Source organism: Grampus griseus, assembly GCF_964374135.1.
Source record: "Grampus griseus genome assembly, chromosome: 11".
Lineage (NCBI taxonomy): Eukaryota > Metazoa > Chordata > Mammalia > Artiodactyla > Delphinidae > Grampus > Grampus griseus.
Genome location: NC_139005.1, coordinates 77,474,110 through 77,496,088, shown reverse-complemented (window position 1 = coordinate 77,496,088; position 21,979 = coordinate 77,474,110). Strand labels below are relative to the sequence as shown.

Here is a 21,979-nt window from a genome sequence, read left to right as displayed (position 1 = left end):
ACAAAGTTACAAAACTATCCCCTTACAATAACTTTAATTTCTTGCTCTGTTCTCATTACTAATCTTGTATATTTCTATTCTTTTTACTTTGATCAGGCACACGAGGGTTTATATAACTTACTGGTCTTTCCAAAGAAATAGTTGGTGGATACTTTTTTAATTCCTTAAGGTTTCTTATATGGAGAATATGATCTGGCCCCTGCCTACTTCTGAATCTCATCTCATACTCTGACTCCCAACTTACTGTGCTGCAGTCTTCGAGTATGATGGTCCTTTTTCTGTACTCCAATCATACTAAATTCACTCCTGCCACAAGATCTTTATACTCGCTGGTCCATCTGACTGGAACTCCATCTCAATTCTAAGTTTAAATTGCAGGCCTTCCTCTATCATCCAATCAAAAACAGCAACCCACCAATCACTCTCTATCCTATTCCCCTGGGGTTTTCCCCCTTTATAGCAAATATCTGAAAATATTCTGTTCAGTTTTTATTAATTATATCATCCACTAGAAGGCAAACTCCATAAGAACAAGGATGTTTTCTATCTTGTTCGCTGCTAGGTTACCAGTATCTAGATAAGTGACTGGCCCACGGAATTCATACCATCTGCAATCTTTGTTAGGGCCCTCTCAGCCCACCTCACTCCCAATCCCTCACTAAACTATAGGCTCCCCGAGGCAGGGACCATGTCTATTATGTGGACCACTGTATATCTAGTGACTAGCAAACTGCTTGGCATAATATTCACTGAATGAATAACTACTTGCAGTTAACATCCCACACTGTCATATCTCTATTTCCTTCTATATCTTTTCTTCCTTCTACTTGCAATGCACACTTTTATCCTCAAGGTCAACTCCTACTCATTCCTTGAGGGTCAACTCAGGTGTCGCTTCCCTGAAAGCCTTCTGTGTTTTCACAGAAGTCACAGGTCAAGGACATTGTCCTGCTATGCTGGAATGCACCCTGGGCACTTATACTGTATTATGAATATCTACTGACTACACTCAAAAATCTTTAAAAGTAGGTAGTACAGGTTTTTGTTCTGTCTTCCTAGCACATTGCAGGCAGGTATTTAGGTAGTAAACAAATTGAACAGACAAGTTCTTGACTAAAATGAAAGTGCTTTCTCCCAATTTCCAAAGAGGTAATACAGTACAGTATGTGTATGTATGTATGTGTGTGTGTGTGTGTATCTAGATATAGTAAATCTATACATATATAGAAAAGGTTTAAAGTCCTAAGTCCTACAGTCAAGACACAATTTCACCTCTTACTGTGTGACACTGGGTAAATCCCATATAAAGTAGAGATTTTATTTAGTTTTCTCATAAAGTGGAGATAAGAAAATCTACATGGAAAGGTCTGTATAAGGATATAATGATAGAACGTAAAGCACTCTGTAAACTTTTAAGCATTATATTTATCAATGTTACAGTACTCAGCATCCTGAAGGTACAAAATAGTTTTTGCATCCCATTTACTCATAACTTACCTAACAAAATTTTAACTAAAATAAAGATCTTATACACTTTTATTTTCTAACAGACCTAATTTCCTGACTTAGTAAATTTAAGAGACAGACTTATCGTCATGCAGTCTTTAAGTGCTTATTATATACCAGACACTGCCTAAGCACTTTATATGCATCAATTCATTTGGTCTAACAAAAGCAGTCAGGAAGATTTTGTTATTATTGTCAGTTTACCAATAAATAAAGCAAGGTACAGAGAGTGAAGAAACTTGCTTATGGTCACCTACATAGTAACTGATTCAGCCAAAATTTAGACAGCCAATCTGACCCTAGAGCCTCTGTTTTTTGAAAGGGGAAGGATTTCCTGTTGCCAGTTTATTTCCATGTCATGATGCAAATTTGTCATGTTCAGTAATTTGAAAAAATGTCTGACCTAGAGAAGCCAGGTTCTTTTGACTTTATTCTTTGGACCAGTGAAGGGAGGGACTTCAAGTGTTTTCCTTGTTAAAAATGAGCCACATGAGAGCAGAACTTTCTTCCTGTCTATTATTGTCATTCCCCTAAGTTTTAAAATAAAAGTGATGATGGAAATCAGCTTCAAAATAGGCAATTTCAGTTTACAGTTAACTTTTATAGGATGCAGCTATGATATCTATATTCAGGACTCTGGAAACATTGCTTATTCTTACATATAGACAGAAAAGGATATTTTTTCAGCATATATAGGGTAGCTAGCCTTGCTGCTTGAAAGTTGGCTCTTACAGTTCTGTAGACAGCTTTCCGAAGACCGATGAGATGCTGACTGGGATGCTGTCCAGCTTTATTAAATGGGCAAGCAGCACTGACCCTGTCAAGCAAACTTGAAAAGTAAAATGTGATACAACTGTACAGGTGTCCTAAAGTTTTTGTTTTCTAAATCCACAATTCTATTAAACTTAGGAAAAAAAATTCCTTTTTCATGATTTTCATTAGAAAATGCTTATAAATATCCCAACTCAGGTCTCATAAATAGATATTTCCCTGACACATATATAGCCACCAGAAAAAAGACAAATGAAAAATTAAAATCTCAAAGAATAAAGGCTTCCTCTGATATGGGGAAACAACAAATTTTAATTGAAATATAGTAGAACTGTAGGAATATTTATGTAAGAAACTGTAACTTTTTGATATAGACACTCTATCTGCCAGAATATACTAAAGTGGTACTACTTTACATTAGTTTTCAAAACCTATGTCTACAGTAAGTATGAAAGCCTTAATTATAAACACTTTCACATTCTTAATATGCATTTACATACGTTCATCAATCGTATTTTTGGTCATTTGTACAGAACAATCAAATACTGTATAGAAATACATTCTGTACATTCATAAAAGTAGGGTAAAATGACTTACCCACCTGCAGCCACTGGCACTTACCTACTCAAAATGAAGTAGGGGACGCAGAAAGATAACAGGACCAGTGGCCAACAGGGGAATGCAAGTAGAAAGGCAAAGTAAGGGTTACTACGTAGTAGCATAGCTACTCTCAAAACTGTTCAAGAGGAGGCACATTTCATAAGCACTTTTCCAAAGATAAATGGGGAGTACCTATTTGCAACAACACCATGTAACATATTATGCTTTTATAAATGAAACTATGAGTGATTTCATATTACATAGTTTTCCAGACAGTAAGTTTTTCACCTAACTAGTAACCTCTCCTAATAGTAAAACAAAGTATTTGGAATTTATAAATTTCTTACACTATAACCACCAATTTGTAAAATAAGACATCTAACTCAAAACTTAAAAAAATGTTAAACCAAACTAAACATATTCAGGCATTAAAAATCTATAAAAAACAGGACAATGACGGATAGGCTTATTTTAAAACAAAGAAATGAGGCAAAGAAGGGTTAAATTATTTGCTAGAGAGGAAAGTTGAGGAAGAATACAACAGCACTAATATTTTCAATATATGGACACTATTGTTTGTATTCCATTTTACTCAGTCTTAAAAATGAAAATATTTCTAAAAAATTATGATTCAAAATTTATTATTCCTCATAATTTTTTCAATCCATTTTCCAGTTAGATGGAGACAAGTGAAGTACAATTGTTCCAAAAATTTTTCTGTCTGTCTGCATTTGAATAGACAGAAGTCATAATCCAGAGGGAAATCATGCCTAACGGGCCCATTTTAGCTCTTCATGCCAATTCTAGACATATGGGTAAAAGTGGGACAATGACAAAAGGCACAGAATCCTCTATACAGGCCTAAGCATTAATTGGACACAGAGCCACTTTGCTTAACCGGTCAGTCCTCTTGTTGTGCAAGTCTAGAATGAAAAGGAGCTATATTACTTACTTAGTACGATTTTTAACTTTTAAAATTTGACACTCAGTATTTGCTACGCTCTATCAACAAAAGTGGACTTTAACTACAATGGAAGGACCAAAATTAACAGACACTAAGGACTGTTACATTTTGAATTAAGCAGAAAGAGAAGTTATAAAATCTCTCTCATGTCTCTGGAGTTTACAAACTGTTCCAGAACACAACAGAGTGAAGAATGAGAGGATTACTGGAGATTCTTCTACTTTCCTGTTTCATGATATTCCAAATACAGCTTTTATGTCAAGATTGTTTAGGTACTACTCTAGAGTGAGCAGAGTGGAGGATGCAATGATTACCCAAGGTTCTTCTGCCCCCCTCTTTTCATGACTTTCCAGATACAACTAATTAAGAGCAACAATTATTCTCTGCCATATACTTACTTTCTCCCACCTATAGGTTGCAGACGTTATATGAGTTATATAAATTATTAAATATATTATACTACAACTGTCATCTGTAAGTGCTTAGCTGGCAGCCTAGTGTACGGGAAATAAGCTTTAGAGGCAGATGGAATGAACTTTAACATTTGCTCTACCGCTTATAATTGTATGCCTTCAGTTGTATGCAAAATTGTCTGGCATAGAATATGGAACATAATTGGTGTTTTCCCTTTAATAATAGAATAAATAGTCTATCCATCTGGTAGCTTGATACACTTAGAGCTAGACTGTTGAATATTTAATTTCCCGTATTAAATATCAGTGAGAGTATCTGAGAGTATCAGTGCCAAAATATCTACTACTATTAACCTAAAGAATATTATTAATACATGGCAAGAGTTTTCCAAATGAATTCTTGTCAGATACATCTATCATGTAAACTGAGTAAAGAGAGCATCTGACGGTGAGTAAAGAGAACAAGTATTTATTGGGTAACTACTGCATGCGAGGATCAAGGCTCTCTATGTTATCTTATGTAATCACATGGTAACACACAGAAATAATCATGATTCTCAAAGCACTTTGGTTTCTCAAAGTAGAAAAAAGAATCATACCACTTATTAAATCTAATATATAATGTATTTATTCCTTCACTTAGCAGTTAACAGACTTTAACAAGTGCTAAAGAGAAACCTAGTTTTTTCTGTAAATGCAAAACAAAAATGAAAATAGGTAATAAACATTCTAATTTAACTATGTAGTAGAAAAGAATTATTTAAAAAATAAAATGAAAAATGAACTCACAGTGTAAATCCTCTGGAAATGACTTCAGTTTCTTGAATGAGACGTAAAGCTTTTCTCACGAGGTTAGTAAAACCTCGGCTATTTGTTGCTATATCTTCCAAATGGACATTGTATTTTTTTAGGGTTATTTGTAGTTTTGCTGTCCTCCATAATCTCAAAGCTCTTATGATCAGATAAACAAATAGAATCACTCCCCATAGCAGCCAGGAAGATACAATCCACCAAGTGGGAAGCATAATGAGCAAACTAATGAAGGCAAATAGCACTGAGACATCCCTAGAATAGAAAAGCCAAAAAAATGATATCCATCAGTCCAGAGAAAGATGAGTTACTTTAGTCAGCAATTCAGGTTTCCTAAAATAGATAAAATGCTAGCTTCTTTATAAAGTATGACTTTATAAAATATGACATTTTAAAAAGTAATATGAAACAGTTAAAAAATATCTAGCACCACTGTCTAGTTGCTAGACACCCACTGTCTAGAGCTAATCAGTTTAGGTAAAGGACATAAATAGGTATCTTCTGAAAAAACCTTTTTTTTTTTTTTAAGATATGTGCTCTTTAACCTAAAAACAAATTACAGATTTTAAAATCTGATTTTACAAATATAAAATTTAAAAAAACTTTAATTTTTACTAATTTTTAATACTAAAAATCTTTAATATTTGGAGATATCATGAGGTCTTTTCCCCTAAAATTAGACTTTAATTATCTGTGCAAAAACATATAATACCTCAAGAAAATATAAGCATTTTTCCAATTAGAAATAATATATACTTCATGAGTAATTGCTTTGAATAAAGTCATCTTATTTTATTTTATTTTATTTTTATTTATTTATTTATTTTTTGCAGTACGCGGGCCTCTCACTGTTGTGGCCTCTCCCGTTGCGGAGCACAGGCTCCGGACGCGCAGGCTCAGCGGCCATGGCTCACGGGCCCAGCCACTCCGCGGCATGTGGGATCTTCCCAGACCAGGGCACGAACTCGTGTCCCCTGCATCAGCAGGCAGACTCTCAACCACTGCGCCACCAGGGAAGCCCCATCTTATTTTATCATTAATTTTATTTTTTATTTTATCATTAATTTTAAATAACCATCACCGCAATTCTGGAAATATACATATTTATTGCTGACCGTAATATGGACAAGCTTTGTATTTTTACACTGCTTTAACTGAAGTCAAAATATATATGAAATTTTTAAAATTTAGGTCAATTACAAATCTACAGACTAACATACATCATTCAAGCAATGAAGGCTTAGATGAAAATGTGAAAATATAGAAAGAGGTAAATAGAGGGGAGCTGTATCTGAGGATATCTGAAAAACAACATCAACACTATTGAAGACAGTTATATAGTCAAACTATAAAGAAAATGTAAGAATGCTTCTTAATAAATATTTGCCTGCCCTAATTTCCCTTGGAATCTTTTACTGTTAGACAATATTGGTAATATCATAAAGCAAAATCTCATCATATACTTTTATGTAGTTATAGCAAAGTCTATAACGTATTTATAGGGCTCAGAATTGCTTAATGACATTTGAGGTCAAAGAAAACTTGAATATAAAGTTATAAAATTCTTAAAACCTATGCTTCCTTCTAGCAGCTCCTTAAGTTCTTATATTTTTAAAGGATAAGATGCTTTACTTCATCATGATATCTGAGTGACTACATATTTGGAAAACACCATACTTTGCTATCTATTACAATATGAAGCATTTGTCAATGTGACAGGAAAGACATAAATTCAGAGCACTGAGGCCAATGAATGTAACTGCCCATATAACTTGAACAGTTCGAGCAATAATTTAGTTCACTTAATAAACTCATACTTTAATAGGAAGAGGATATTTACAGTTCTGTATATATAATCCCTTTTTACTATACATATATATTTCTTTTTAACAGATTATGGCCTGAGACTTCTGCATTAGACCCAAATACTTTAAGTGGCTGACAAGTTTTAAGATAGTTTGAATTGTCTATTGTCTATGATCTCTTCTCACCCAACAAAGCAGGCATCAACTGTTTACCTCCATGTCCCATGTCCTATCCTTGGTGCCTCTACAATGTAATTACTACATAATCTATTAATGGTAAAGAAACATAAAGCACTGGCTAGGCCTTCATGAGCACATGTGTATAGGTATATGGGTAAGAGAGATTTTTTTTTTGGCATATGTTATACCTGCTTATTGGGTTGTTAAACACAGCACTAACTATACTGAGTTGAAAATATATAATAATCAAACTGGATATTTTTTCCACCTTCACTTGAAATAGTATTTACTTTAGAAAGGGACTTTTTTTTTTAACCTCTGGCATATCATTACATTAATTAAAATGCTAAAATGTTTATAATGCCTTTATAATGGAGAGCGTGATGATGGATTTCCTCTGGTAATACTCTGTATGTAAGCAACGGATAGATGTTTTCTGGACAGTACCAAATATTAGGGGTCGCCAGGGAGCAAAGTGTTGGAAGGTGTCCATTTTCCTGTTGTTGAGGTTGCCCTGCAGACAGGACACTGGGATCAAGTAGCTCAATCAGTTCCACATCCTCTTGTAACAGGACTTCCTGCTGCAGGATGGTATGTAGTGAGTCGAGTCGGAATCCAATATCCTTGACATTAAAAGACCGGAAGAGAGGTATTAATACATGCATAATTTTGTATTAAATATTAAGCTCCTACCATGCTAATAAAATTAGAGGTGTTTATCTTTAGTACAGATTCCAAGAAGAAGAAACAATAGTCAATCTATTTTCAGTATGATGGAAAGGGTTTTATTTTCATTATAAATGTGAAACAATAAAGACTGAGGTAGACATTATGGAGCCACATGTGAGTGAAATATATATTTTTAATAAACAGACATGAAGTAATTACAGATTAATAAACCTGTTGAGTTAAGCCTAATTAATTAAATTGTTGGAAAACAACATGGAAAATATAATCCTGTAACAGAAGATGCTGTCCCTGGATGCTGTAACAATATAGCCAATATCTAAGAATTACATCAGCAGAATCAAGGCTTTCTAAAAATGAACATTTAGAATGTATTAAAAATACATCATTAAGGAATATAATACAAAATGACAAAAACATGTGCATAGCACTTTATAGTTTACAAAATGCTTTCACATATACCAGCTTATTTATTCCTCCCTCTTTTCCTTCTACCCACCTATCAAGGAATACATACCAGGCAACATGCTTGACATCAAAAGCATAAAAAAATGAACAAGACATACAAGACTTTACTCTTAGAGAGTTCATAGTCTAATGCAGAGGACTGAAAAGTAAGTGCAAAGAAGTGTGATGAGGTATAACTAGGTTATTATGAAAACGGCATAGAAGGAACAAAACCTGCAACAAAGAGAAAGTAAAAGAGGTGATGCCTAAACTGAATCTTAAAGGATGAACCAGATGAAAGAGTTGGAAGAATGGGATGAGACAGAATGAAAGCAAGTCTCTTCTAGTTTGGGGACCTGCAAGTCACCAATACTAGTTTTTGCAGTGTGTACCTGGTGGAGGGGTGAGAGATGAGATAGCAATGTTAGAGCAATTCTCACAGTAACCCTGTGATGTACATTATCATCCTCCTATCCATTCTATAGAGGAGAAAACTGAAGCTCAAAGAGATTAAGTAACTTTCCAGGATTATGATTTCAAACCCTAAGTCTTTGGTAGTTGATTCTTCTTCCCTGAATATAGTCTTCTCTACCAGAAAATTTAGTTTTCTGTTGTATTATACTTAGGAATAGGGAGATACTATTGTATGATAAAAATAAAGAGAATTTCTAATGGACAAGACCCTTAGCAATGAAAGTAAAACCAGTTAGGTCTAGGGTTTGAGGGCAGTGGGTTTGCTCTTCTTAATCATTCCCACACCACAGATTCTAGCCCGAGCTAACCATGAGGACTTAAGCAGTGATCTACACACTACAGATCCATACACTATGCAGTGATGCACTAAGAGCACATACCCTCTTGGTCATGGGCTATACATCACTTTTAGAGAAGGAGAAGAATATTTTTAGTATTAGGACTATTTGGATATATTTCTTTTAATTATCTAAAAAAAAAAAAATCTCAGTGGAATGCTGATCTTCCTTTTAGCCTATAAGGCTTTTTTACCATCTACTGATACACCCTGCACATACCTCTGCAGCACTTTTATGGTTCATAGAACTACTGCCTCCTCTCTCTTACAATCCTAACATTAGGAACTACTTAGTTTTTCGACATTCCACTCCACTTTCATAAAGAGAGAACAGCACAACTCACTTTATATTACTGTTAGGGGTGAAGAGGGGGAAGTGGGCTGCAGGGTAGCGACAGCAGGTGGGCAATGGAAGGCAGGAGGGCAGGGGGTGGAGCATGGTAGCTTTTCCAGCAATCCTTAAAATAAACCTTCACATATTGGCCTTATAATTTGGTTTGGATTCCCCAATCAGACATGACCATATTCAAATACAAGTACTAAAAATAAAACTTTTGCTACAAAAACTTGAAATCAGGCCTTTTATGAGACCTCTAAGTAATTGTATAGGGGTAAGTTTAAAGAAGCCTAATTAAATGAAGGCTAAGGCTGACAGAGGGGGGAGGCTGTTAATGCAGATTGGGAACTCTTCCTCTTCACAGACCCTCTTATGGGCATGCCGCTTAATCAGGAACTCACTTTCTTCAACACCACTCCTTGGCATCAGACCTGTTGCAGAACTGGGATAAAGCCTCCCCAAAACCAGTGTGATTCGAGGCAGTATTAATAGTATGGGTGCTCTGTGCTGGGGGGAGGTGTGCTACGTGAACTTTGGCTCGCCCTCAACAAGTATCAAGACTTAGTGCCTGGGTTTATATTTTGGTCCCACAACTTAAGCAAGTTAACATAACCTTTCTGTTCCAGTTTCCTCATCTGCAAAGTGAGGATAATAACAGTACCCACTTCACAGGGTTGTTGCAAGGATTAAATAAGTAAGTATTTATAAACTACTAAGAATATCTGGCGCACAGTAAGCGCTATGTAAGTGTTAGCTGTTAGTGTTGTTAGTACATATGAAATAATTAAAAATACAATAAAGAAAAGCTCACAGAATACAAAAACTTACAGAACAGCACAGATAATTATTACAAGGTGGCTGCAGAAAATAAGAGATCCAACAGACTGAAGTTTCTAGGAAAGGCCTTGAGGAAGAGCTAGTACTGCTTATTGGAAAGATTCCAAAAATAGAAAAATGGAACAAATTTCACAGTATAATGGTACAAATATAGACATAGAGAATAGGCAGGGAATAAAGAAAAAGGAAGAGTGTATTGGGCTGATGAAAATATTGGGGGATAAAGCTGGAAAGGTAGATTAGGGCCAAATTACGCAGACTCTTTCATGCCAGCCAAAGTGATGAATTGGACTTGATTTGATAGATAGTAGGGATCTTTTTAGAATTTAAACAGAGAAATAGCATGAGAAGATAACTTAGGAAGAATTCCGCTTGTATGGAATGAAAAGACCATGAGAAGCACAGCTAAAGAATAAAGAGATTTCTATTTTGGCCCCTAGGGATGGAGAAGAGAACTTATTCATGTGTCAATATACTTCAATGATCTTACACGCTTTTTAATATATAGTGCTATTTAATAAAGCTGATGAGGATCAAGTGAAATAATGTATGATAGCACTTTATAGGCTAAAAAGCACTTAAAAAGTGCCAATATCACTAACATCATACTTGCTATAAAGGAATTTTTTTTTTAATCTTTAAGAAGAAAAGTATTACCTTAATGAAAATGAACAATGGTAAAATGTTCAGATATCATGGAGCAATTGCCAGTATCTTTATAAAAGGAAGAGACTGGTTCAATGTCTGTATAGATAACAAATTTTTAAATATTTCATAACCAAGGGGAAAAGTCAAGCCATCTCATGCCAGATGCTAACTGGTCAATTCCTTGTTCCATTACTAGTAAACTATTTCTCAGGAATGTACTTCCTACAATTCTGTATAATATAGGCACAAAAGGGATGCATTCAGAAGCTGGTACTTTACAGTGAAATATGACATGAAGCATGTGGCCAGTGATAAAGAACCAAGAATGAAAAGATCAGGACTATGCAGACTATGATTAAACCACAGAAAAATGTATATGGATCCATATACCTTACCACAGCCCTAGTATCACTGAAGAATGAGGATGGCTCCACCTGGCTAGAGATGATGTCTACGTAGATGACAAGACACTTCATTGACCTTTTCAACACACCTATGAAGACGAAACCCTGAACAGAGAACTTGCCCATATAGATTGCTAAAAAAGTAATTTTAGTCAGTCAAAACATAGTAATACTCAAGTTAGAAATGTGGTACATTATAATGAAAAGAACCTGGGATTTGAAACCAGGAGACCCGAGTTCAAATTCTGATTCACTTTCTAGCTGAACATTCTTCAACAATTCACTTAATAAGTATTCTTAACCAAACTGAAATGTCTGAACCTCAGGCTTCCAAATGGTAGAACACACTAAACCTTATATAGCATTTGGATTAACAAATCAAAATGTGAAAGCACTTTGTAAACATCCTTTGACAAATGATAGTTTACAAGAATGATAATTATCATCTTAAGGTCACAGGGCAGCAGAAGATTCTGAAATCTGCTTACTTGTGAGAGTCATAAGAATTTTAAAACTTTAATTTTTTTAGCTATATTACCTAAACTTCATATTGTTAAGATGTACTCCCTCTTGGGGCTCAGAGATCAAGCTAGTCTTTGGGAAATTCTGTGATTTATCAGTCCCGGAAGACTAAATTTTATATATGAAGTTGTCAGAGAATGGTAGATTAATGATAAATAAATTAGGGAGGAACCACTCTTGATTTTGCCCAAACTTTGTAAACATAGGCTGTGGAATAGAGACAGTCAGGTTCCTAATAAAAAGGGGGAGGATCCCACTAATAGATCTATTCCCTTCCTCACGGAGAGGAATACCTGTCAATGGAGGAAGACGGCAGCAGGAAATGAGTAATCTAACAAATAGGGCTTCAATAATTACCAGAATATACTATTCTCAGTGGCTAATAACCTCTTAGAAGATAATACTAATGAGTCCAAATGCAAAGATCTCCAGTTACTGAAGAACTTCCTTTCCTTTTTTTTTTCCCCTTAGGTGATACAAACAAACTTTAACACTTCATGAAGCAGATCAGTCTCCTTTTGAAGAACAGCCCAGAATTTCTAATCAAAATCAATCACTGCCCAAATCAGTAGCAAAACAAATTTGGATTCATCAATTTTCTCACTAATAAACCGGAGTCCTGAAAAGTGACAAAAAAGAAGTGAACACTCACCAACTTGTGAAGTAAGTCATCATTCTTACTGCACTGAACCAAAATCCAGCTTTTGATGGTTTCAGCCACTTTTAACAGGATGCCTCGCTGAAGGAGATGAATGACATTGTAAAGGATTATTAAACCACACCTCAATAGCAGAAAAACTTCAAATAACTTACTTCTAATCAATCATAATTTTTATCAGAAAAAGAAAAAAGTCATCTAGGTTATATTATATGCTTTGCCAGCGTGTTGCAGCCTCCTTATTAGATCCCCAATTTACTCACACATCAGAATCACCTGGAGGATTCAGTCAGAAACATACTCCTGGGCCCCCCAACTAAAGATTCAGATTCAGTGAGTTTGGAATGAGACCTATAAACCTACGTATCTTGGGTACACTATATACTACCTATGTCCACATGACGGTGGTATTGGGTATGTATTTCAAAATGAAAACCAAGTACTCCAAGTTCTCAAATATTAAGAGCATTTCATTCTATAATACTAAGGCAGAAAGATATTTTAATCAATTTTAGAAAAACTGTCTCATATTGAAATAAAAGTTATATTATTGAATCAATCAAAAATTCAATTTACCTTAATAGCCCATTTCCTGAGCAGGCCAGTAAATGGAGTTTACTTTCATTGAGTGACTATTATATTCCAGGTACTGAAAAAGGGTCATGGGAACAAAGATGAATATACATAACTGCTGTTTTCAAGAACTTAGAAGAGACAGTACAAATAATTACAAACCAATGTAAAATCTGAAAAAGTGTGGGAAAAAGGAGGTCAAGAGGAGCTGACACTGGAGCTAAGCCCTAATAGATGAATAGGAATTTAATAACAACGGAGGGAAGAACACTCCAGGCAAGGGGAAAGGATGAATAAAGGAGAGAGCCATGGAAGTACATGCCATTGGGGATGGTGGCATAGTTTGGGACAGTTAAGACCCAAGGGAAGAATAATGAAGTTTAAAAGGTACACTGAGATTGTAAAAGACTGTGGTCTTAATAACAGTTTAGAATTTATCCTATAGACGGTGAGGAGTCACCAAAGGTTTTTATATAAGGAAGTGAAACAATAAAAATCAGCACTTTAGAAAAACAACTGGCAACAGTGCAGAGGCTGTACTAGCAGGGAATGAGCTCTGCCAAGAAGCATGATTAGAAGGATATACAACAGCCCAGCTAAATAATGATAAAGCCTTGAACTAGGGTAGCAAAAATGGTAATAAGTAAGGATTGGCTTTTAGAGACAAAGAAGTTGAGTCACTTAATGACCAAATCAATGTGGGAGTGATGGGAAATTGCAAGATAATTGAGAGGGTGGTAATTTGGGAATACAGAAAGAATATTTTGTTTCAGGAATGCTGAGAAAAAAAAGTTGTTTTAGACATGTTGAATCTGAGTTGCCTGGAGCACAGGCAAATGGAAATGTCTAACAAGTATCTGGAACTCAGTGAAAATGGAGAATAAACAAAAGTGGCCAATGAGGGTAAGAAAGTAGATGAGATAGCTCAGAGAAAACAGATCAAGCAAAGAGGACTGATGCTGAAACTTTGTGGGAGGAATGTTTAAGAATAATCACAGGAACAGAAACCAGAAAAATATACAGAGAATGAATATTCATGAAAAGAATACCAGTACAGACTACTCAATAAGTACTTTAACAATCACATTAAAAAAAAAAGTTTAAAAAGGGTGATTAATGCTAATAACTGTTTCATCATGAACTCATACAGAAAATTTGCTTTCCAAAGAAAATAACTGCTATTTCATAGCTTGAACAGAATTTGGGGGGCAATTCTAAAAATATATACCCTAAGAAGGAATAACAAATCTTTCTAAAATTTAGCTGCTTCATATCTAGAAAAACTCCATTCTAGAAAGATATAGCTTGTACAGTTGAAATGTGTAATATGAAGACTAAATGAATTTTCTAGACGTGGTAATTTTGAAAAACACCCTCTGGCTATGCTTTTTACTGTTCCTCTGTTTCTAAGAGGATGAAATTTTAAACTCTCATTTATTTATAAATTAATAACAACATTTCTGTATGTAAAAATACCTGTCATAAATGAAAATTAAATACTTACAAAACCCAAGTTTACACACACACACTCACACACACAAGAGGTCAATGTCCATTTCCTGCCCTAGCACTATCCCTTGGCCCATTCTTTGTCTTTTGTTGCCAAGTAATCTCAAATTCAAATTTTAGTCTGTAAATAATCTTTTATTTTTATTATTTTTAAAAAATATTTATTTATTTGGCCATGCCGGGTCTTAGTTGCGGCACTCAGGATCCCCACTGTGGCATGCAGGATCTTCAGTTGCGGCATGCAAACTCTTAGTTGCAGCATGTGATATCTAGTTCCCCAACCAGGGATTGAACCCGGGCCCCCTGCATTGGGAGCGCGAAGTCTTAGCCACTGGACCACCAGGGAAGTCCCAATAATCTTTTAGATATATCTTTAGGTTTTGCTTTCAAAACTTTTCCCAGGAACATTCATATTTGAAAGGAGCAAGGAGAAGAAAGGGTTTAAGTACAGAGGACTCTTGCTCCCCTAACTCCCACCTTGTGAGTGTTAGTGGGAAAAAAACCCACATTTCTTTGGTGTTTACTCTGCTGTTGCAATTGGGCCCAGCTTGTTTACCTCACATTTTAGAGTTTTTCTAAGATGTACAGAAGGAAAGATCTTTTCCTTTCTATCACACAGAGTAAATGACTAATTGAAAACTTTAAAATCCTTCTCCCAAAAGGAACTTGAATTATAATAAAACACTGATTAAACTAGAATGCTTGAGAAATGAGGTAATCTGGTTATAGTTTTTCCTGTTAAATTAGAATTCCTTTTGTTAAAACTGAAATATACTGGAATTTTTCTTATTTTAATAAATACAGCTAATAAAACATGAATCAATCTAGTAAATGTATTTTATAGAACATAATTATTGGTGGCTTCTTCTAGTATCTCAGCCTCACAATGATGTACATCAACTATGAAATATTTACTGTATAAAAGTAAATGATACCGCAGATATAAAGGGCATCAGAAATTGTAAATACACCCACTCCATCATATATCCTTGAAACTGTTTATTAAGTATTAATTTGCTTTCTTATAATTTGCATTCTCTTTAAAAAATTTTTTTTGTTTTTTCTACACTTGCTATCCCACTATTTTTTCTTTTTTTTAAAATTAGTTATCTGTTTTATACATATTAGTGTACATATGTCAATCCCAATCTCTCTCAAAGAAAAAAATTCTAGTTACTATAGGAATCCTATAGTTGGGTTCTCATTAAGGTTTTAGTTTATTTTTCTGGTTCCTTCCAGATAACTTCAATGTTTAAATATGTAATATATTTTAATCTTCAATCATATTAATTTTAATTCATTATACAAACTACCCCATGAGATAGTCCAAAACAGCAAGGATTCATGTTTATCTAAACAGACACATACTACTGATGAAATAAAAATTAAAGTTTTACCAGTGCAAGGGAGAACATGAAGGTGCCAACAAGGTGTTTTTTTGTTTTTTGCAAGCATAAGGGTAAAGGCAGTTTAAACAGTCAGTAAAGAACAAAAGATTGAGTCAAAGAGAATGAGTATGCCTTCTTACTTTTGGCAGGGCTCTTGCAGGAGGCTTTTGTTGTCCCTCTGTCACTGTGCATTTTTCTGGTTTTGGTGACAGAGAAGAACATACTTCGAAGTCTGTGTGTCCCAGATCCTGTAAGTACTGGTAAAGTGGAGAATTCTGAAAGAGATATAAAGTAAATTTCAAGATCATTACTACAGTTGACTCTTTAACAATAAGGGTTTGAACTGTGGGGTTCCACTTTGATGAAGATTTTTAAAAATAAATACATATTATAGCACTACACAATGGAGGGTTGGTTGAAGACCGGGAAGAGGAACTGAGAACAGAGAGGGCTGACTGTGAAGTTATACGCGGGTGGGTGCCTCTAACTCCCCTGTTTCAAAGGTCAACTGTATTTCAGAAGTTTTAGAGGGCAAATTCAACATTATGACAGTATGCCCAAATTCTTTAAGGCTTCTTCTATAAAGAACTGAATTGTCTGTCACAATGCCACGTAACATTAAAAAAAAAAATCAACAAACAATTCAACAGAGTAACCCAAAAAAGGAAAAACTAAATAAAACACAGACTTTTTCTTTTGAGTGAGTACCAGCAAGAAAAAATGAATTCAGGAATATGAGTAGATTTGTTAAGCAATTTCTTTGTCCAAATTTTTGTAGTATTAGAATAGATTGCTTCATAATAGCTAATCCTGACTAAAGATAGCTCCGAAAAGGACCTACAGTGAAAAATAGTTATTACTTGAAGCCAAGAAGAATTAATCAATGATCATACTATATCAAATATAAATTTATCATACCATCATATTGATTAATTCATTCAGGCACAAATGAGTATTATGTATCATATGCCAGCACTGTAAACAAACTTAAAACTCCAAGAAAGTTACCTAAAATATGCCTATATAAAGCATATAGCAAATAAGAGAGGTAGGTTTGTGCAGGTTAAGAACACAAACTCTGGAGCCAGACTGCGGATTCAAATCCCAATTCTGCCTCTTACTAGCTTGGTAACCCATGGCAAATTATAATCCTTCTCTGCTTTGGCTGTCTCATCTAAAAACAGGAATAATAACTAATACCTAACACATAGGGTTCTTACGAGGACTAAATAAATATAAAGCATTTAGAACAGTCCTTGGCACATAGTAAGCATTCAATTTATACCTCAACTTTATAAGAGCTATGTGGAAAGAGCACAGGTTTTGGAACAGACCAAAAAAAAAAAAAAAAGAACATCAAACAGAAACATCATCATCACTATTGAATGAAAATCCATGGGACAACTCTTTCTAGATAAGTGGCAAGTTTTAATTTTAACTTTTAGCCTTTTCTAAAGCACAAAGTTGGTAAATGTTTAAAATAAACCTTGATTCCATTCAACAAGATTTTTAATACTTAAAAAAGACATTATGTCAGATATTAGAGATACAATAACAACAGCCACTCAGATGACATAGTGCTATGTGGCAACACCTCAACTAAGCATTTTACATGCATCGTCTCAGTTAAGGTTTACAACAAACTAAATTACCATCATCATTACTACTGTTATTCCCATTTCATAGATGAGGAAAGATTCACTCAGCTAGAGAAAGCTGGATAGGTCTGACTCCAAAGCCAGTGCTCTGAAATATTGTGCTATATTACCTAAAATTACAAATACTCCCTCCTGTGTTTAGAGAGGAAGACACCAAAGAAGCTTACTTATAGTTTAGTACAGAGACAGGAAGCAAATTAATAATTACAGGAATGTACTGGTTGCTATGGAAACAGAGGAGAGGTAGCTAAATTAGACCAACACTTTTAGGGAATATATCTTTGAGTCTGGAAAAATGAGGAAGAGTGGGAATTTGCTGGACTGGTAGCAATTCACTGGCTATTAATTTGAGGGAACAGGAAGATGAGTCAGATGTCTTCCTTTTAAGCTATGTTTAATTTCTCTTTTGAGAAAAATATGCAAAAATTTTAAAAATAAGCAGGAAGAATTTACTGTCTTATCCCTGTTATCAGACTTAAAATCTATGGTGGCACAAATGGTTAATTTTTTCATCACCCATAATGTATCTTCAAATATTGCCTTGAGTTACCCAATCTGTATTTTCAAACTGAACTGTGAACCCCACCCTGCTCTGCCCCCAGAGTGGCAAAAGAACAAGAACGCTAGCTCTCTGGGCTGACCTTTGGAAAAGTTTACATACTTTAGAAAAAAACCCAAAACTTGTTTTTAAGGCAGTAGAACCCTTTCTTCAAATGAACTCCCATGGGGAAGAACAATAAATAAGATGGATCAAAGTGGAGTTACTCTAATTCAAGGGTCATCAAACTTCTTCTGTAAAAGGCCAGATAGTAAATATTTTAGGCTTTGCAGGCCATATGGTCTCTGTTGCAACTCATCAAGTCCGTTGCAGTAGTGTGAAAGCAGCCACGGACAATATATAGACCAATGAATGTGGTTATGTTCCAGTAAAACCTTATTTATGGAAATACCAAACTTTATAATTTTCATGCATCACAAAATATCATTCTTTTGATATTTTCCCCAACCATTAAAAAAACGTAAAACGGGTTTCCCTGGTGGCGCAGTGGCTGAGAGTCCGCCTGCCAATGCAGGGGACACGGGTTCGGGACACGGGTTCGTGCCCCGGTCCGGGAAGATCCCACATACCGCGGAGTGGCTGGGCCCTGTGAGCCATGGCCGCTGAGCCTGCGCGTCCGGAGCCTGTGCTCCGCAACGGGAGAGGCCACAACAGTGAGAGGCCCACGTATCGCCAAAAAAAAACACAAAAAACAAAAAACAACGTAAAACACCACTCTTTATTCACCAGCCATATAAAAAGGCACAGAGGGAATACAAATTGGCCCAACAGCCTTAGTTTGTTGACTCCCAACTCAATTAAGATCATGAGGTACACTCTTGCCTGCTAATTGTTCTCTGGGAGGAGGCCTGGGGTCTGGGGATGGGGCCAAACCTCTTTTTTTTTTTTTTTTTTGTGGTACGCAGGCCTCTCACTGTTGTGGCCTCTCCCGTTGCGGAGCACAGGCTCCGGACGCGCAGGCTCAGCGGCCATGTCTCACGGGCCCAGCCGCTCCGCCACATGTGGGATCTTCCCGGACCGGGGCATGAACCCGTTTCCCCTGCATCGGCAGGCGGACTCTCAACCACTGCACCACCAGGGAAGCCCCCAAACCTCTTTTTATTCAAACTGTAATGTCCTTCTTTACAGCACACTTAGCTGATGCTAAGTCAGCACTGACCACAATATCCCTTCATTTTCCAGCTTATGTCACAGCTCACAAAATAACAAAATGGAGTATCTGTAACACAGATTTTTAAGAAGTGATTACACAGAAGAGATACAATGAATACTTTGTTCTCCCTTTTTGTTTACACATTAAGAGCATACACAGTTTGGATCACCATAGTCTGGAACACTTGCTATTTCATATTTCACAAAACAGCAGCATTAATTGTTTACCTTGTGTACTACTGATAATGTCCAACAGTGTCTTTTTTTAAAAAATATTTATTTATTTATTTATGGCTGTGTTGGGTCTTCGTTGCTGTGCACAGGTTTTCTCTAGTTGCGGCGAGCGGGAGCTACTCTGTTGTGATGCGCGGGCTTCTCATTGCCCTGGCTTCTTTCGTTGCAAAGCACGGGCTCTAGGCGCACAGGCTTCAGTAGTTGTGGCACGTTGGCTCAGTAGTTGTGGCTCATGGGCTCTAGAGCACAGGCTCAGTAGTTGTGGCACACGGGCTTAGTTGCTCCACGGCATGTGGGATCTTCCCAGGCCAGGGCTTGAACCTGTGTCCCCTGCACTGGCAGGTGGATTCTTAACCAATGCGCCACCAGGGAAGCCCCAACAGTGTCTTTTGATAGTAATTCTACCAGTAACTTATTCTGACTTTTCTCCAAAAAAAACTTCTCAATAACTTTTTGGCTGGTTCATAAGCTTCTGGTCAAAGGTGTGACATACATACCCATTTGTGCTACGCAACTATGAATGATGCCTTAGTAGTTCTGGTTCCTTCCTCATCTTTAGTGATAGAATTCATCACTTTCAGCCTAGAAAGCACTGTTTTACAGTTCTGGAAAATTCTGGCTTGCCAACGCCATCATTGTACTTTGTTTCATGACTTTATGTAACTAAGTTTTTGGCAAAATTTCAGAGTAGACCACCTCTGGAGACAAGGGATGAAGGTACTGCAGGTCCAATAAAAGGTTAGTTCCAGTCATCATCGTATTTCATGTCTGCACTCTTCTCTTTTTGGCTGTTAATGCAAATCATATCACGTTCTAACACACATAAACTCAGACTATATGAACACTAAAGCTGTACTATGTTTATGATAGTATTCTGAGTTGTAGCATTTATTTTACTATTTTATTTCCACTTTTACGATTCAATCACCTTTGAGCCAAAAGAAAATTTTAAATTTAACCAATGATGGGACTTCCCTGGTGGCGCAGTGGTTAAGAGGGGACACAGGTTTGAGCCCTGGTCCGGGACGATCCCACATGCCGCAGAGCAACTAAGGCCATGAGCCACAACTACTGAGCCTGTGTGCCACAACTACTGAAGCCCATGCGCGCCTAGAGCCCATGCGCTGCAACAAAGAGAAGCCACTGCAATGAGAAGCCTGCACACCGCCAAAGAAGAGCAGCCCCCGCTCGCCGCAACTAGAGAAAGCCCGCACGCAGCAACAAAGACCCAACGCAGCCCAAAATTAATTTAAAAAATTTAACCAATGATAACACACAAATGAAAAACAAACATCCTTTGGTTAACAAACTGAACATTAGCCAAGAAGAACAATGATAGACCTTGTAGCACATAAGCAATTTTTAAGAATGCAAAGGGATTTTTAGTAAAGTTATTATTTTATATTAATTTTAAAAATGTCTGGCAGATAAAATTATCTTTTTCTCTGAAACTGCCAAATAACCTGTGCACTATTTGAAAGATCTCAGATAACCAAATCACGACCAGTGGTTCTCAAATTGTTTTGGTCTCAAGACCCCTTTATGGTCTTAAAAATTATTGAAGCTCTCAAAGAGCTTCTGTTTATGTGGCTGTCTAACAATATTTACCATATTAGAAATTGAAACTAAAAAATTGAAACATTTATTAACTTACCTAAAATAACAATAAACCCATTATAAATTTATGTAAACAACATAATTTTAATGAAAAATTTTTTTCCACAATGAAAGAAATTTATTAAGAGTGGACTGTTTTGTATTTTTGCACATCTCTTAAAGTCTACCTTAACAGGAGGTAGCTGGATTCTTATATCCACTTCTGTATTGAATCAGTTGTAATTTTTTATTTTGGATGAAGTATATAAAGAAAATCAGACCTTAAACAGATATGTAGTTGGAAATGGAGGAGTATTTTAAGTCTTTTCTGATAACTGTGTTATCAAAGAATAGCCATACCAAACTTGACAAGTGATAACTTTTTTTAAAAAATGAAGAGTGATATCTTCCCACCCAACTATTTTATTTATTTATTATTTTTTTAGATGTTGGGGGTAGGAGTTTATTAATTAATTTATTTATTTTTGCTGTGTTGGGTCTTCGTTTCTGTGCGAGGGCTTTCTCTAGTTGTGGCAAGCGGGGGCCACTCTTCATTGCGGTGCGCGGGCCTCTCATTATCGCGGCCTCTCTTGCTGCAGAGCACAGCCTCCAGACGTGCAGGATCAGTAGTTGTGGCTCACGGGCCTAGGTGCTCCGTGGCATGTGGGATCCTCCCAGACCAGGGCTCGAACCCGTGTTCCCTGCATTAGCAGGCAGATTCTCAACCACTGCGCCACCAGGGAAGCCCCGACAAGTGATAATTTTGAAAAGGTTAATTTTAACAGGCAATACGAAACCATATTGATTAGCTTTTCATACTGTGCACATGCATGTCAGAATGAGAAAGAGGCAAATAATGTCTTCGTATAAAACATGATCACTCAATATAAAATACTTTTTCTTTTACAGC

At 36.1% G+C, this 21,979-nt stretch overlaps 1 protein-coding gene across 4 annotated transcripts in view; it reads right to left on the bottom strand.

The window, feature by feature from the left end:
• The window catches only part of VEZT (vezatin, adherens junctions transmembrane protein), a 72,859-nt gene that overhangs the window by 22,265 nt on the left and 28,615 nt on the right, over positions 1-21,979 (bottom strand). For 2 of the 4 annotated variants that reach the window (XM_082667026.1, XM_082667028.1), the window contains exons 2-6: positions 16,011-16,145; positions 12,395-12,481; positions 7,497-7,672; positions 5,044-5,319; positions 2,186-2,335 (exon numbers count right to left, since the gene is read on the bottom strand). In XM_082667026.1, coding sequence (XP_082523152.1) covers positions 2,186-2,335; positions 5,044-5,319; positions 7,497-7,672; positions 12,395-12,481; positions 16,011-16,145 — 824 coding nt within the window. The remainder of the gene's footprint in view (positions 1-2,185; positions 2,336-5,043; positions 5,320-7,496; positions 7,673-12,394; positions 12,482-16,010; positions 16,146-21,979) is intronic. The other 2 variants (XM_082667029.1, XM_082667027.1) reach the window with 2 other exon arrangements.